General features: G+C 61.2%; 1 protein-coding gene across 1 annotated transcript in view; it reads right to left on the minus strand.

The window, feature by feature from the left end:
* Positions 1-230: 230 nt before the first annotated feature.
* Positions 231-17,484, minus strand: part of MYT1 (myelin transcription factor 1) — a 34,785-nt gene continuing 17,531 nt past the window's right edge. The window contains exons 11-21 of the mRNA XM_029221141.1: positions 16,708-16,965; positions 13,863-14,017; positions 12,821-12,883; positions 12,637-12,705; positions 8,302-8,364; positions 7,888-7,971; positions 4,496-4,717; positions 3,833-3,924; positions 3,164-3,267; positions 692-835; positions 231-371 (exon numbers count right to left, since the gene is read on the minus strand). Of these exons, the coding sequence (XP_029076974.1) occupies positions 231-371; positions 692-835; positions 3,164-3,267; positions 3,833-3,924; positions 4,496-4,717; positions 7,888-7,971; positions 8,302-8,364; positions 12,637-12,705; positions 12,821-12,883; positions 13,863-14,017; positions 16,708-16,965 (1,395 nt within the window). The remainder of the gene's footprint in view (positions 372-691; positions 836-3,163; positions 3,268-3,832; positions 3,925-4,495; positions 4,718-7,887; positions 7,972-8,301; positions 8,365-12,636; positions 12,706-12,820; positions 12,884-13,862; positions 14,018-16,707; positions 16,966-17,484) is intronic.

Here is a 17,484-nt window from a genome sequence, read left to right on the forward strand (position 1 = left end):
TGGAGAGGTCAAGGCCTCTGGCCCGGCGAGCGCATCGCATCGAGGGAGACACGGATTTCCAGGCACCCCTCTGGGTAAACCCCCCGAGGCCGCCCTGGGCTGCCAACTAGAAGTCACTGTGAGTTGGGAATCTCCACTGGGAGGGCAGGGCAAGGGAGGTAAAAGATGGAGGCAAGTCGGGGTACCCCCGGTGCCCCGGATCAGCACGAGGGCTCCTCACACGAGGAGGACTAGACCTGGATGCCCCTCACGGCCTGCTTGATGCTCTCGAGGAGGTCCTTGTTCTCGGGGTTCTGGTAGCACTCCTGGTTGGAGTACATGTCGGTGAGGGTGCTTACATAGGCATCAAAATTCTGTTCGCATATTGGCTCCTAGAGAACAGAACCAGGTTAGCGAGGCCCATCCGTGCAGGGGGCCCCAGGGTTTCCAGAAGCAAGGGAAATCGATGGGGGAACTCTCGGACCCACACGCCCATGCCACCAGAGACAAGCCCACGGACCCACCACGGGCAGCACTCGGGCTGAGACAGCCACAGCCCAGGCTGCTCAGGGTGTTACAGCCACCATGGCCAGCTGTCTGCCCAGGCAGAATCCCCAGCTCAGGGCCCCTCCAGCAAGACCCCAGAGGCAGAGGGGCGCCCTCCCTCCCAAGAGCCCGAGGACGTGGCTGCCACGGGGCTGCTGCTACCTACCATGTGCGGAAGGCGGATGTTGGCAAGACTTTGGATGAGGGCTTGGCTCAGGCCGGACAGCTCCAGGAACAGGGCTTCGTTCTGCTCCTCGATGAGCCTGTTCTCCTCCTCGATGTTCTTCAGGCTCCTCTCCATGGACGAGATCTGCGCCAGACAGAGACGGGAGCTGCCTTCCGACGCATCCGCCCGGGAGCGCACGGGGTGTGCCCGCTGGGCCACGCCTCACGTCCCTCTGTGAGAGGGTGAGGAGGCAGAGGCCCTGCCACAAGTGAGGGCTGGCAGCACCCTGGTCCCTGGGTGGAGGAGGGGATGCAGTGACTGAGCCAGGGCGGGGGTGCCACGGCTTTATGTGCCCCACGGGGTGGAGAGGAGCACAGACTGAGGCACCTGGGCTCAAGTCCCAGCTGCTACTAGCTTCCCGTTCTTCCTCTCTGGTAGGGACACTGTACACACCTTGTGGGACGTCCACCTGCCTTTGGGTTTCCCCCACCAGAAAGACCAACCAAGTGCCTTATTAAAGCTGTGAAGGTGGGCTTCCCTGGTGGCGCAGTGGTTGAGAGTCTGCCTGCTGATGCTGGTGGACGCGGGTTCGTACCCCGGTCCAAGAGGATCCCGCATGCCGCGGAGCAGCTGGGCCCGTGAGCCATGGCCGCTGAGCCTGTGCGTCCGGAGCCTGTGCTCCACGGCGGGAGAGGCCACAACAGTGGGGCCCGTGTACAGAAAAAAAAAAAAAAAAGTAAAGCTGTGAAGGCAAGCAAAGCAGCCCGCTGCAGCTCTCTGCAACTCACGGCGGAGTGGAACCAGCACACCAGAGAGCATCCTGGGATTTCTGGCACAAACACTTCTCCTTCTCTGGACCCAGCAGGGCACTAGGAGGGAGCCTGGAAGTTCTCCCAGGGGCTCTAAGGGTTCCACATGGAACAGCAGAGGACGGTGATGACAGGGCTCATGGCCATGGGCAGTCTCACCTGCTCTAGGTGCCACAGGCACCACATGAGTCTCAGGGTGAGCAGAACCCTGTGCAGAGGGTCACCACCCCATGGGGAAGGTGGGAGAGAAGCCCACCACGGGGCCTGGACCAGAGGAGACATGCTTGGGAGGGCAGCCCCCAGCCTCACTGCATCTCAAAGGAGCCTCAGGGCAGAGGCAATCTCATGCAGTGTGTGTGACACACCAAGCCACCCCTCAGGGGCAGGATGGCGAGCCGCCGTTTAGGAGGCTACGGCTCTGTGACCTGCGGCTGAGAAGCATCACTCTCTCGCCGCCTAGTGACAAGCCTTTGGCTTTAAAAAAGTTTTGAGTAGAGGTCTGGAGCCTGCCTTCTCTGCCTGAGCCCTCCTGCGGGGCACACAACTCAAAACTCCCCGGACGGGAAGGGGAACTCCAAGTCCTTCCAAAAGGACGATAGTGAATAATCTGTCTATAAATAGGTGGGCATTGGCAAATAAAGAGAAATCAGAGGTGCTTCCCAAGGGTGTTGACACTGGGAGATCCCTTGGACTTTGAGAAGGAAAGGAGCAGGGAGGTATGGGGGGGACAGCCACCCAGTGGGGTGTCTCGGTCCCCAGAGACAGCCCCTGCACCCCTTCTCTGCTTCCACTGCCTGTGAATGTGGAGAAGACGTTGCACAGCAGAACAAAACTCCCTCCAGATCCTCATGGGCTGATGCTCTTTTTACACCAGTTCCTGGGTAACAGGAGGTCAGCGTAGAGGCCCGTCTGCCAGGGGAAGGAGGGGCGGCACAAGTCATGTGGACTCCAACATCTCACACTTCCCATTCACCCCCTCTGCCCTCCAGTTCCGCAGGGCCAGGTCACCTCCTTGTCCTTGGGGACGTGGCTGTGTGCGGCCTCCCCTTCTGTGCCCCTAGCTCTGCTCCGGCCCCCACTCAGCAGCCAAGGGAAGGGCATGGTCTTCTTTTCAAAATAGACCATCACCGTTCTTTGCAGGTTTTTGTTCTTGTTTTTTTCTGGTTGCAAATGTTCGATTTGGGGAAATCAGAGAGGTAGGATGCAGACACCTAAAGTAACGTGTAACCCTGTCCCTCAGCACAGCAGTTCTTTCTGGGTCGGACACCGTGCTCACCGCTTTCCTCGTAGAAATGCATTCACCTTACAACAAATGAATGCAGTAGGTTCTCTTATTATCTCCACGCTACCTGGGAGGACATCCAGGTACGGATCAGATGAGAGCCTCACAAGGTCACAGAGGTGGTTTGTGGCAGCGCTGGGCTAGAACCCAGCACCAGCCGGGCTCTGAGGACCCACACTGGGGTTCTGCTCCTACTAACCAACGGGACCAACAGCCACCAGCACCTCAGGACTCCTGACGCCGCTGAGCAGAGCACGCGCTGAGCAGAAGCTGGACAAGGCGCTGGGCTCCCCGCACACTCCCCAGAAGAGGAGGCCGAGGACGGGAAGGACATCCTTGGGTTGGAGGGCGGGGCGGGGGCAGGTAGGCAGCACCACCCACCTGGGACTGCAGCTGCACCATGGCGGCCTCCATCTCGGAGTTGGACTCGTTCAGGTCTCGAATCTCCTGGTTCAGCTGCTTGATCTCCTCGTCGCTGTCCAGCACTGCCCCAGAGAGAAACCTCAGTCGCGGCTCTCGCAAGCGGCGGTCGGCCGAGACCTGATTTCTAGATGGACCCAGGTACCCCCTTCCCAAGCAGAAGCCCTGGCTCATGGCCCACATCTCAGGCTGGGAAAGATGGCCTTCAGGACTAGTAGACGTGTGTCAGCTGTTTGCCTCCTGGCCCTGGGTCTTGGTGGGAAAATAGACGCCTCCTGGGCAAGTGTTAATTGCTGAGATAAAAATGGAAGTTTTTCCCCGATGGCGCTGATTTCCTCAGCTTCCCTCTTCATTGAGCCTGAGTGAGTTCACAGGCCCACACTATGGCTTCCAGCGCGGCCAGCAGGGCTCACCAGCCCCCAGGTTAGAGCCGTAATGACCACGCGAGGGCACAGGGCAGCCAGAGGCTCTGAGCCCAGGTCAGGAGGGCCAGCGGCTCAGCTCAAGAGCTCTGTCCCCACCGCGACTCGCTCCAGGGTGGCTTTGCTTCCCGACCCACTTCTCGCCAGTGCCACCCGCCCACTCTGGCTGCAAAGACCACGTGCAGGGGCTGCAGGAGGGCAGCCTTACCATCACTCGTCTTGAATTTTGTGCCGAGAACCTCATCCCCTGAGACTTTTCCCTTCTTTCCAGCGAAGGTCGCTCTGGGACAGCCGGACAAGCTGGAAGCAAAGGTCACACGTGAAAAGCCAGCGCAAGCTCACGCACCATGGGCCAGTCTGAGGTCACATGTCACAGTGAGAGCTGGCGGCCTGGTGGGATCCTGTTTGGAATGTCGCTCATCCCCAGTGCCCCTCGCTCCCGACACCAGCCCGCAGGCTCCCTCAGTCCTCAGCAGCCCAGGCCATTCCCAGCTCAAGCCACTGCCCTGAAGTCTTGTCCCTCGGACGGCTCGGAGCAAGCGCCACACCACCTTTTCAGAAAGGACTTCCTACCCGCTTCCTGCTGCTATCTCCCCGCAGTGTGTACCATCCTTCACCAAACTAGGTATTTAACTTGTGTGCTGGTTTGCAGGGGGGCTAGTGTCCTCTTGTTCTCCAGAGACTGATACTTGATGGACTTTCAGTAATGGCTTGTGGAATGAATGGGCTACCAGTTCGGGTCTTGCTTTTTCCTCGAGAAACTACCATTTACACCTGAGCCCTGGTCTGGCCCTCCCTGGGAGCCTTGCCCACAGCCCCGCAGCTGGGGCCCTCCTGGGTGATGCAGGGGCAGGGAGGCTGGGATAGTCACCTCCTGTGGGTGAGGAAGCTGCCGTTGGCATGGCCGGAGCCGTCGCAGCCCGGGGTGGGGCAGGTGGGCCCCTCGTTCTTCAAGGGCTTCCAGGAGGAGGATGAGCCATTGAGGGAGCCCTCTTTCTGCCTTCGGGCGGCCAGAGGGCAGCCCGACGCACTTCTGTGAGAGGCGTATTTGCCGCTGATGTGACCAAGCCCCACGCAGCCTGGAACTGGGCACCTGGGCACAAAAAGGTCAGAGGTGAGCCCCAGGCGCCGGAGCCCAGAGACCCCCCCACCCCAGGCCAGACCCTAAGACACACCGGGGTCTCCTGGACGAACTCCAGGCCTTGGAGCAAGAGAAGCACAGGAAGCACAGGAGGCCTGGGGCCTCCCCAGCACAGGGCTCGCGCTCCCTCCCCAGCCTTGGCCTCACATCCCCTGCACAGCTGGGGGGTCAGCAGCCACCTTCTTGCCCCGACCCTCAGCAGCAGTGACCCCTGGGGCCTGGGGCTGGCTCTTGGTGGCCTCAGGTCCACAGCGGGACCTTGCGGCTGGCATCATTTCTGCATCAGCCCAGAGGCCACTTGCTGGGCGCTTGCCCTGAGCACTGGCCGCTTGTCACCGCTTTCTGCAGGCCACAGACCCAGCAAGCACAGAGGACCCAGTTCACAGAGAGCTCGCTGGGGTACAGACACACCAGAGGCAGGAAGCCCCCGGGAGGTGGCAGGGCTGGGGGACAGCGTGCTGCCTCGTGGCCCGCACACTCGGACTCATCTCACAGGCGCCCTCCTCAGCCGGGCCCATCCTCATACGTCCCCTGTCTCAGCTCTCACCCCTTTCTCACTCATCCCAGCCACGTGGGCCCTAACGTGGGCTGTCCACCAAGCCGGCCCAAGGTCACCTTCGCCGCCGATCCAGAGCGGAGTCACTGCCAGGGGCCCCTGCAGGGGACTTGGGGAGGTTCCCTTCTATGTCCACCGCCAAGCCTGGACACCTCCCAACTGTGGGGTCCCAGGGGGACCACTGGGCCCGGCCGTCTGAGGTACCTGAGGTACCTGACGTTACAAGATCAAGAGGCCAAGTGAGAGTCACCAGCTGAATCTAAGCGCTTCTCTCCTGCTCTCCTTGCGAAACCCTTGTCTTCTCAGGAGGGGCTGCTGGGGTTTCCCAGCAACTGCCCTCGTGGTGAGTAGCTCAGATATGTCAACGGTGACTCTGCGAGTCTTTCCCTCCACACCCCAGGTCCAGATCTTCAGAGCTGTCAGGTGACCTCATGTTAAGACGTGTGGCACACCCAGGGGACCCCCGCTCAGAGGCACATCTCTTTGGTCAGGTGCCAGGGCGGCCGGGGGCAGCCGAGGCCTCTCCACGGGCAATGGATGTGCAGCTCCCGACCCACCACGCTGGAACCTCCACAGACTTTCCTTCTTCTTTTTTTATTGGGGTACAGCTGTTTTACAATGTTGTGTTAAGTTCCCACTGTACAGCGAAGTGGAGCTCCCTGTGCTATAGAGCAGGTCCTCGTTAGTTACCTGTTTTACACGTATTAGCGCGTATGTGTCAATCCCAGTCTCCCAAGTCATCCCACCCACCACCTCCACAGACTGTCTAGGCCAGTTATTCAGTCGTGGCCAAAGGGATTTACTGCAACGTGCTGACCGACTCAAACGCTGCAGACACGAGACGCCTAAGAGGGAGCTCTTCCTCTACGGGTCCCTCCACAGCCGCGCCAGTGCCGGCCGACCAAGTCACGCCACGCAGCAGGGCCTGGCGCACCGACTGAGGTTTCTGCGGCCACCTGCCCTTGTCTAAGATGCTCGTCACTTATAAATATGGTTAGTCTATGGCTAGGGAGGAGATCCTATAAAACGGAGGTGCTAAGTGAGCGGCCCCCTCTCCTTGCCATGGAGCCATTAGAAACTCCATCCATCCTGTAAATGGTGAACTGTTTCTACAAGTCACATTCTCCACTTGGCTGCAGAATCTTGCTGTGTGTTTTTAAAGCAAAGTTGACAGCACATCAGGGAAAGGAAAACCACTTTTCCCCGTTAACCTGAAAAACGCTGATCTTGACTCTAATCGTTTGCAAATGCAGCACAATTCATTTATCATCCCTACCAGCAGGATCCTTGCTAAACCCATAACAGCAATGCGTCTGTATGATCACAGGCAAATTCCTAGGTTCTCAGAAGAAAAAATATTCTTTATCCACCCTCTCATTTAGTAGGCAGCATTCACAATACCAACAACCATGTATTTTGCATTTTTGATTTAGCATTCATTACAGTTTTACTGTATAAATTAAATAAACAAGCCACTGCCTTATTACAGCAAACAGCCGGTGGGGCTGTCCCCTTTGAAGGGCATAATGCTGTTCAATTAGGCCCCTCCTCTGTGGCCAAGCAGATGTTTGGGTGGCCAAGCAGCTGGGGTGAGCTCCCGGGAGGAGCAACGGAACCTCGGGCCAGGTTGATCCCCTCTACAGAGGTGAGTGTCCAGCTGTTCCTGACAGTCAGGGCAGACCTGCTTCCCGTGCAACTGCGTGCCCTGCCCCAGCCAAGCCACCAGACAGCCAGAGCCCTTCTCTTCCAGCCCCCACCCGCCTGGGGGCACCCACTGCCTGCTCTACCTGGTGTCAGCTCTGAAAGTCCTGGGCAAGTTGGGTGGTGGGTCACCCTGTTTGCACCTGTGGCACAGCCTCGCCCCCACCTGCCAGTGGGGAGCTCGGGGGGGTCCCTCCTGGAAGGATCAGTTTTCAGCAATACCAGCCCCCACCAGGCGAGTCGGGGTCTGGGTCAGGGTTCATGACATGTCAAGCACCCCCAGTGAGAAGGTCCGTAGAGGGTTTCAGGCACTCCGATCACTTAAGGCCCAGGATGTCCTCTCTCCTCCCCACAGGACTGTTGAGGTCCCAGTTCAAGGTGACCTTCCCAGGCCCCCTCACTGCGCGTCAGCTCCCTTCAGAGGTGTGGGAGCGCGCACACGTGATTCAGAGACTTGCTGTCTTTCTAACCACCCTCTCCTCCTTGACTCTTTGCACCTGACCTTTCCCACCAGGCCAGGAGCCGTGCAGACCGCAATGCCCGTGAGTGCCTGGGGTTGCCAGGCCCTGAGGTCCATGCCCAGGTGCGCGGGCAGCCGGGCACTCTGCCTCTCCCGGCCCGTCAAACGCCGCAAACCCGAGAAGCCCAGACAGGAGCCCGCACACGCAGGTGCCCTCTACACAACGCACACGGCTCCCGCCTGCAAGGTGTCCCCGTGCACGGTGCGAGCACGTCTGTAAAAGTGGGCGTTGTCACAGCTATATTAATGCAAACAGAATCTAGAAGGAGCTTTTAAAGTTATAAAAAATACCGGAAAACCCCAAGTCTGCACAGCAGCCAAGAGGCCGGCAGGACCTGGACTCACTTCATCAGCTCAGGGTCTTCCTTGTCATCCTTTGCGGGTGTAGCCTTGGCTCCGCTTTTCTTGGCACGAGGGCAGCCTGACAAGCTGGTTTTGAAAGAGGAAACAATGCCACAGTGGTCCAAGGACAGCAAAGCCTCACACCCCCCAGCCTCACCCCTCCCCTTAAGCTCTGTGACAGCAGCCCTGGCGGGCGCCGGCAGCAGGGCCACATGCAGGAGGCGGCACCGTGAGCCCCCAGCTCTGGTCAGAGGGTGCCCTGATCAGGCTCTGGGAACACTGGCAGTTCCCATGAAAGGGACGAAACCGTCTCTGGATGCAGCAACGTTAATGTCTTACTTGGAGCCTGGAACTTCGTCTGAGGAGGAAACCGTCCCCACCCGCTCCGGCCTGGCACCCAGGGCACGGCAGGCTCACCTCCGGTGCGATGCGTAGTTCCCCGTTATGTGGCCGGAGCCGTCGCAGCCGGGTGTGGGGCACCTGCGGAGGAGATTAGAGCTGGGACCAGAGCCGCGGAAGTCACTTGGCCACAGAAGACGCCTCTGTACTCAGCCCCCTACAAGTCGTCTACCCACTAAGGTCTCACAGATGGCCACGTGTGTCCCGGCTGGCCTGCTGCCACGACCTCCGGGCCTCAGAGCTTGGCCACCCACGCTCCCCAAGGGGGCCCGGGGGGCGGAGAGGAGAGCACGTTTCCACTGCGGGATGATGGGCTCCTGACTCAGCCTCCTGCAGAGGACCAGGCTGGACTAGAAGGTTCCAGAACACATGTGGGCCTTTAAACAAGCGCTCAGGATGCAAACCTCACATCTAGGACCGGTTCATCCTCCTTGAGCTTGCTGGAGGAAGACGGCCTATTCCCACCGAGGGCTGCCACCGTCGTGAGCACGAACAGACAGCACTGAGCCCCTGAGACTTGCCACCCCCAGAAGTGGTGACGTCGGGGCGTGAGTCCTACTTGGTGAGTGCCGAGATCACACGGGTGCGGGCTTTCGAGGGATGGCTGGCACCAGCTGAGGGGAGGGAGGGGAGGAACAAACCACAAAAGCCCAACTGGGTACACCCCAAGTGCTTGATGAATGTATCACATAGAAGGTAAAACTTCCCCTCTGATACACCGGCTTGGGTTTTCTTATTTTTTCCCTGAATGTCCACTGAAGAAACATGAATCCGTTCCTGCTGGCGCCAGTGGAGAAAGCACCCGATCCTGCAGGTGGGTCCTCAGGAGGCCTCCTCCGGGGTGGATCTGCCGCCTGTGCCGTGTCCCTCGTGAGGGCGTGGTTTCGTCCTATGGACCCGGCAGGACCTTGGTGCTTGCATCTGGAGAGGCTGGCACTCACTGGGTGCTTATCTGCCATTCCTGGCTCCATCCTCACACGGAGAGAGAACTGTGGAGCCAAGGCCATTCCTCAGCACAAACGTGGACCCAGAAGGACAGAGGGCCGAGCGCCAGCGGGCCAGGACACGGGTGGCCGTCAATCAACAGAGGGCTCCCTCGCGCCCAGGCTCCGGCAGCCGTCAGCAGGCAACACTGCCCGCCCATCTCAGGCTGGCATGGCAACACGGAGGGGCTAGATGCCCAGAAGCCTCCTTCTTGGCCCCTCTCTTCACCCCTGCCCCAAGTGCCACACGTCAGCGCCTCCCTGGCCTGGCAGCCGGCCAACGGGTCAATCTCCCTCCTGTCGGGATTTGGGGTAACTCAGACCCCACTGAGGTTGGGACACCTCCTGCCCGTCACGTGTGGTCACATTCCAACCCCCACATCTGGGGCAAAGAGGTTTTTGTGTTTTAACGGAAACCACCCACCACCTCTGTCCAGGTAAGCATCACCCTTTTCAAATGACCCCCAGCTGCTGGGACCTCCTGCTCTGACACTCTGCGTCTCTGCGTGGCCCGCGGTCCCAGGGCGCCAGCTGCTCAGAAAGGCCCTCTGGGCCGCACTGAGGGTACCAGGGTGTCCCTCGCATGGCTCTCTGCGCTGAGGCCCGGGCCTTGTGACACCCTCTGGAAGGACACTCTTCTCCCTCCTGGTCTTTCGCAGCTTCGGAACACACAAGCTGGGCGCTGCAGGCAGTGGCCAGGACGGCGGGTCCACAGCAGTCCCAGGCCTCTGCGGCCGTAAGCACAGCTCTGGTCTGCGGGTGACACCCCTGCGAGTTGCAGCCTCTGGTGGTGCCTGTGAGTGGGTCTCAGGTCTGGGGGAAGCGACTCGGCGAGAACACGCACGTTGGGGCCCTCCAGGAAGGCGGGGCAGCCCCACCCTCCTTGCTGGCCTGATGTAACGGCTTTTCCCCAAGAGTCCTGTCCGAGAGAGGATGACGTCACACGGCTGGAAAAGCAGGTGTGTGCTCTGGGCGCCAGTAGTGTCGGCCACTCTTATGGCCCTGGGTAACCCCAGGGCCAGCTCCAGGAACCCTCCCACCTTCTGTTCTGAGTGCGTTGTCTGGGCAAGACAAAGAATCCATGCCGCCTGGTGCACAGCAGACGTCACCCCACCCCCAGCCCTGTCCTGTGGCCGGGGCGGGGTGGCGGGGGCTGTCCCCCACCCCGTGCAGAGCTCCCCCATGATGCCCTTGCAGGCTGTGTGGCCGCACTCTGAACGCCCACACATGGAGCGGGCTGCACAGCCCAAGGCAGCCGAGTCCCCAGCTCCTGACCACACTGGGCACGTGGATGGGAAGAACAAACGCCCTTGGGATTTGATTGGAGCGCAGAAAACACATCGCCTGCAACTGTCACCACAAACCAGGTGTTGATGGAGGGCCACCAAAAATGACTCATTTGCAAGGCACAGGTGCCTTTGCCCCCCGTGGACAGGTCACCTTCAGCTGGCACTGCCACGAGGCTGATCAGGGTGCCAAACCCCCACCGAGCGGGGGAAGGAGAGAGAAGCATGGGGGAGCCAGGCCACACCCACACTGTGGCCTGCGAGAAGCAAGGAGCACGCTCCACGGAAGGAACCCTTTGGGGAGAAAAGCGCGTCGGAGGGAGTTAGGGAGTGATTTGTTTTCACACGAGGAAAACTTTCCATTGCTAACTTCCAGACAAGTTTGGGTTACAGTTCTTCACAGGCTCTCAGTCTTAGGAGGGCACTGACCCTCCCTGTCGGCCACATTTCTGGACCCAGACCGAGTCTGCGTGCTCCTTCCAGGAGCCCTGACTAACGGCTCTGCAGGAAAAGGGCTACTGAGGGTATGTGGTCACTTCTAGAATTCCACCACCACTCAGGCAGGCCTTCAAACTGGAAAACCATGAAAACTGATCAGTTAGAAAAGCAAGTCGAATTGGAAAAGATAATAGAAGAAAGGATCACGAGAAAGATGGTAAAAGAAGAGAGGAAGGAAAGCGGGAAGAGGACGGTGGGGAAGAGTGCGTCGAACCTACGGGACTGAGAGCCTCACTGCCTTTCTGGGGCTGGACACGGGGTGAGTGAGCACATGTGTGAAGCTGCCATGATGAGCTGAGCCTCAGAACATGCAGGTATCAAAGCCGATAGTTCCCAGAAAGACGCTTCTGTCCATGACCCCTGCCCAGCCTTGCCTGTGGGAACGGAAGGCCCCACGGGTCAAAGAGGCAACGCCACACTTCTCCCGGCTGCTAGGACCAGACAGGCTCCCCCGAGCCACAGAAATGAGGCCGGCAGGACCGGACCCTCTGAGAGAGCTGGAGCTTCCTGCCCCGTTTCCGAGTCAGCTCAGGTCGCCAGAAGCCTGCGGCAACCGTGGTTCCTCACCTTAGAGGCACCAGAGCCCCAGTTCCTCTCTGGCCTCAGACGGGGATGGGCCGGGGAAACCCGGCCTGGATTCAGACCCCCAGCACAGAGGCCCAGGGCGGTAGGAACCCCCTGAAGAGGGGGTGACCTGAGGGGCCAAGAGGGGGCCCTCCTTCCACAACCTCGGCTCAGCCTGGAAATCCAGAGCCAGCACCTTGTGGCTTAGGGCTTAGCCCAGCTCAAGGCATGAAACCAAAGGCAATCACAGCCCCGGGTCCAGCCCCGCGAGGACGCTGAGAGCCGGAAACCTCTGGGTCCTTGCTCCTTGCTTGAACAAGACCATCAAGGAGAGTGGCTGGTGCCACAGGGCGGCCCTGCCCAGACGTCAGGGGCAGGGGGAGCAGAGACAGGGCACAGCCAAAGAAAGGGTGAGCACGGAGGAGAGGCGTGGGGGCGAGGGCACGAGGGGCCAAGACGGAAGCAGCTGGAAGGGGCTGCACGAGGAGGGACGCGCACAGAGTTACCGCTGCCGTCACCAGCATCCAGCTCACTTAGCAAGAGCCGCACGGCCTGTAGCCCCGAGTCACGGAGAGACTTACAAGCCAAGGCCAATTCGGGACTCCTCCCGAATCTCCACGGCAGGAGGAAAGCAGGCCCAGACAGCCCGGCAGGGCTCCTCAGGAGAGGGAGAGAACGGGCCAGGCCACCACGAGCCGCAACCAGGCCCTACACCTGCTTGGTCCTCCCAGCCGTCGGCCCTCAGAGGGGAGCGCGGGAGCCTGTAGCGGCCCTGGGCCCAAGGGGGCAGGCAGACAGCGGCACTCAGAGCAGGGAGATACAGGCAGCAGCGGCGACAGCCCAGCCAAGCAGAATGAGCCCCTCCGTGGCCCTGCCTCTCGGCCCCACGGCCCCGGGCCTCAGGCTGGGGCTGGCCTGTGCCAGAGCCCCGCAGAAGGCTGCTTTTGGCCAGAGCCTCATGGAAGGAGTGAGCAGAGCAAGGAAGCCACCCAAGAGACGGGAGGCCGGGAGGGCAGACATACTTGAGGTCAGCAGAATGGGCAGCCATGAGGTTTCTGAGGCTCTTGTCAGCAAGAGGGCAACCAGAGAGGCTGAAAGAGAAGAGATGGGATATCGGGGTGAGCCAAGAGGGGGAGCAGAGGCGCAGAGGAGGAAGACCCACCACGCAGCACCCAGGCCGGGCCGGACCCGAGTGGGGGGACGAACCTGCGGTGGGAAGCATAGTTCCCAGTGATGTGGCCACTGCCGTCACAGCCGGGGGTGGGACAGCTGGACAAAGGAAACAGAGCGTCAGAACAGAGAGCGAGGCACCCCCGCCAGGCCCGCCCCCCAGGCTGAGCCCGCTCGGAGAGGGCGGCTGCCACCTGCCTCTGGCTCACCCGAAAGCCAAGGAGCGTCTCGTCCCCACCAGCCCTCAGGGCCGGGCCCTCGCCTCTCCGACTATAAGCTTCTCCCACGCAACTTAACTCAAGAAGCAAAGGGAACCCACGTGAAGCTCAGCTTAAAGTTGGGGTGCCTCCGAAGCAGACGTGCTGTGCGTGCACACGTGTGCGTGCTGGGGGATGCGTGTGCAGGGAGCCCCTTCCTGACGTGGCAGGGCCTTCCCCAAGGACAAGACCAGAGCCACCCTGGGGCGAGCCAGCTACAGGGCAGGAGGAAGCTGGAAGCTGGCGGGGTTCGGGGCAGGAAGAGGAACCCCAGGAACAGACTCTAAGCGTCGGTGGGGGCTGGATCACCTGAGGGGCAGGGGCCAGGCCTCTCATGCCCCCTAGGGAAGGTGGTTCTTAGTGGGGGCCGGCCAGAAGGCCGTGGGGTAGCGCACGTCTACCAGTAGCCGCCCCCTCTCCAGTGGCACCTGGTTAAACTGACTCGGCTGCCGGAGCTGAGGTCACGGAGCCCAAGGCAGAGCGCACCTCAGGCCTGGGCGCGAGGGCCAGGAGCACAGCGGGCGCTCGGGGGCGGTCCCTCCCCTCGGCCCTTGTCTGCTCTGTGGGCCACACGGGGGCTTTTGCCCTCACTCTTTATCAGCCTGAAGGAGTGGGTTAGAGGCCCGCGTGGTGCAGGGGTGAGAGGACGCCTTCCCCCGCTGCCTGGCCCAGGAGGGGCCTAGTAGCGGAGGCCCAGCCTCTGCCCACCAAGGCAGCCAGGCCAGCAGGACGGTCAGCACGGGGCGCTCCCACCGAGACGAGCTCCTCTCAGGGCCGTGGCGGTGCCCTGAGGGGTCCCGCTGCCCAAGGTGGGGACTTACGTGAGCAGCTCCTTCTTTATGTCCTTGGAGAGAAACTTCAGCTTAAAGTTGGCCAGGGTGACCTCCCCGGGGTACTTCCTCTCCTCAAAATTCTCCTCCGACGCTTCCTGGTCATCTGCTTCAGAAGAAGCAAAAGAATGGGCTGCTGGCTCTGACTGCAAAAGACCAGCAGGGAGAGGTTTCAACCGGCTGGCGGGGGGCCGGGCGCCCGGCCCGGGGGCTGAGGGAGAGGGGCCTTTCAGAGGCATCTTCCGGAGTCTCCTGTCTTCTGGAAGCAGGAGGAAGACACAGGAAACGGCGCCCCGAGGGGCTGGGGTGCTGCCTCACCTCAGCCACTGCTCCTGAGCTGCCCGGGAACGAGGAGACCCGGGCGCTGCCCGGCACCGCAGCTTCTGACGCCCTCCGCGGACTCAGGCAGGTGGGTCACCTCCAACTACCCGCCCTGGGCTGCAATCTACACGCCAGAGTGTACACCGAGGGCGGCTCCTTTGGGGCTGGGGACGCACTCAGTAGGCAGTGGCACTAAGGAAGTGTTTGTTGAAATGCTTTGAGGATGAGACGGCACGATGCACAGAGTATGACACAAAATAATCACAGCGACCTCGGGACCATCTGGCCCTACAGAACCCCAGCCAGCATGACGACCTGGCCGTAGCAGGCACCGAATAAGCACTTTGGCCTCAAAAGTGGGGCCTGCAAGTGCTGAATCGCCACCCAAGGGCAGGGTGCTGTGGATGCAGGGGTGAACAAGGACAGTCCCTGCGTCCGGGCGCAGGGAAGGAGTCCACGAGAGTCAGGAAGGCCAGTGCCCTACAGGTCAGTCTGCAGCAGACCACTACCCCCGTGGTGGATCACGATTCAGATCTCAGGACTGGTACTTGCTGTGTGTCCCAGGCATGCCGTCCAACCTCCTGGGCGCCACACTTTTCAACTGGAAAGAATAGCTGCCCCTCCCAGGACGTCTGGGGATGGAAGGAGGAAGGGTCCTCGGCACCATGTCGTGCCGAGGTCACTGTCGCCACTGTTACTATTACTGAACAAGGCGCAGCTGGGTGGACGAAGCCCCTCAACTCAAGCCCAGTCTGCAGGAGAAACGGGGGCCTCCCAGAAGCATAGGGGTAGAGGCTGCTCCAGAGCAGGGAGCGTCCCAGAGGCCCCTAGACACGGGGGCCAGGGGTGTTGGGGTGTTAGGGGGACCTGAGGTGGGGCTGCTGCCAGAGTTGGGTGAGGCAAGGTTAAGAGTGGGGCAGTAGCCCTACCCAGGATGGTCAAGGAGCCTCAGACAGAGCTAGAAGGAGAGTCTGAGCAGGGAATCCAGGGCCATGGTAGAGGGACTGGGAAGGCCTGATGCAGGAGGTGTTTCTGGGGGGTCACCCAATAGGACGTGGGCACCTGTGCCCAGGGCACAGGGGAGGAGAGGAAGGGCCTGGGGGTCAGCTGAGGCTTCCTGCTGGAGAGTGGACTGTCGACCATGGGGCAGAGCAGCAGGCCTCTGTGGCCAGGGACCACAGGACCTCTGAGACCAGGGTCATCCACAGAGGACATGACAGTCCTGGGAGGGGATGAGGATGCTCAGAGGGCACGTGGAGGGGGCGGGGGGCAGCGTGGCCAGAGAGGCCAGCCTGAGCTGGGGGTCAAAGAAAGGGGCAGGGAAAGGGAAGGAGCCGAAGGAGGGGCCGAGGGGCAGAACTGAATAGGGTGACAGCAGACGTGGGGACGCTACGCTGGTGGCCCAGAACAGGAACAGGAAGGCGGGGCCCACCAGCCAGGGAGAAGCCCTCCTGTCGGCCCCGGGTGGGCACCCTCAGCCAGCCTCCCTCCCCTGGGGGCTCCCTCTGAAGAGGTGTCCCTCTTCTGAGGCCAGACATTGAGTTGCAGCCATGTGACTGAGGCAGAAGACCTAGACCTGAGGCTCAGTCGGCTCCTCTGTAAAGTGGGGTTGCATGCGAAGCCTGCAGAGAGAGGGGCCCTAGCTGGCCCTGAGGGTGGGACTGCGGAGGGGCTGGGCTCTCAGAGGAACCCTCACCACCCCGTACTCCTGCACAGGGACTTGCCCCCCTTGCCCTCCTGGGCATGGGGGCTGGCAAGGAGGGCAGGGCTGGGGGGGCACCCACAGGCCTGTCCACACTGTGCAGAGGCCACCTGGTCTGAGCCCTCAGAGCAGGGCTCTGCTGTTCGGGAGGCTCTTCTCCTTGGGGAGAAGCCCTGCATCAGCCCCCATCTCAGCTGGGTGGAGTAACTGGGAAGGGAATGTTCCACCGCCCCCAGACTACAGCTCCAACACAGCGGCCTGGTGTGCGGCCCTTCCCCAGGCAGTACTGTCCTGGGACTCTGGCCACTGGCCACCCAAGGGGCTCCTGAGTCCAGGAGTTTTCTCCTGCCTCCGTCCAGGGAGCCAGGCGCCTGAAGTGTCCTGGTGACAGTGAGAAGAGGCTGCTGCCAGAGCTCAGGGTGTCCCTGATCTGGACACAGCAGGTCGGTGGGAGGCCCACAGAAACGAGGAACTCGGAGCCACTCCCGAATCATCCCCCGTGGGGTCTGAACAAAAGCCCTTCTCCTCCCCGTGCTCTCGGAGAACCGCATTGGTGCTGAACACTGATTCTGCAGAGGTGAGAAGGCCACCTCTCTCTCCGAGGGGACAAGGCCACAGACTGGCCCAATGGTGAAAATCCCTCCAAGAAGGTGGGCTTAGCTGCCCAAAGGGTGCAGGACCCTGGGTGGAAAGGGGCAGGACGCACGGAGGCTCTGCCTGGAGCGAAAGTGCGTTCACACCCGCCCTCGGGTAAGGCAGACTGACCACCAGCGCCTGCTCGACCTTCTGCCAGCTCAGGACCCCAGGACCCACCTCCTCAGGTTCCTCCTCTCGCTGGCGGCTGGGCTTGGTGTAGTCCAGGGGCCGGTCCCACTCGTCCTGGCGGGAGGCGTGGCTGGACTGGGGCGAGGCCACGGAGCTGCTGGGGGCCGTGATGCTCTGGCCCTGGGAGGCATCAGGCGAGGTCACGCCGGGGCCGCCACCGCCGCCGGGGAAAGCGTTCTCCCGCCTGCGGTGTCTGTGCATGCTCAAATCCAGGGTTCCGTTCTCATCCACCGCAATGTCCGTGGCCTGCATTGCAAAGGTAACGCCTGTGTCAGACCCCACCCCCTTCCCACGCGTGCCTCTGGTCCCTTACTCAGCTCACCGGAAGCCCAGACAGCGTCTCCCTCCAAAGAGAGCAGACCCAAACAAGAAGAGAAGAGCCTACGCGGGAAGAGAGCGTCCTGAGGCTGATGTGGGCCACGCTCTGCCCACTGCCTTGAGGCTTCCAGCGCCGGAAAACCAGACCCTTGACACGGCAGCTCGTGTGGGCCCAAAAACACGTGCAGGGTCCTTAGACTCGGCGAGATATGGGAACACACGTGTGCACAGCCACTTGGGCCCCCTTAGGCACAGCGCACGGAGTTCAGAGGGGACCCATCCAATGTCTCTGCCCAGCAGGGTCAACGGTCAGGAGGGAGAAGAGGAAAGAGTGGTAATCACCTAGTAGACCCTGGGTTTGCTGAGCCCCCTTCGTGCAGGCTGCACGTGCCCCTGACTGCAAATCCCAACCCCCTTCTCTGCCTCAGCAGGGGCTCCTGGCGGGGG

This window comes from Monodon monoceros, unplaced genomic scaffold, assembly GCF_005190385.1.
Source record: "Monodon monoceros isolate NGI ecotype Baffin Bay Population unplaced genomic scaffold, NGI_Narwhal_1 Super_Scaffold_13, whole genome shotgun sequence".
In the NCBI taxonomy this organism is placed as follows: Eukaryota; Metazoa; Chordata; class Mammalia; order Artiodactyla; family Monodontidae; genus Monodon; species Monodon monoceros.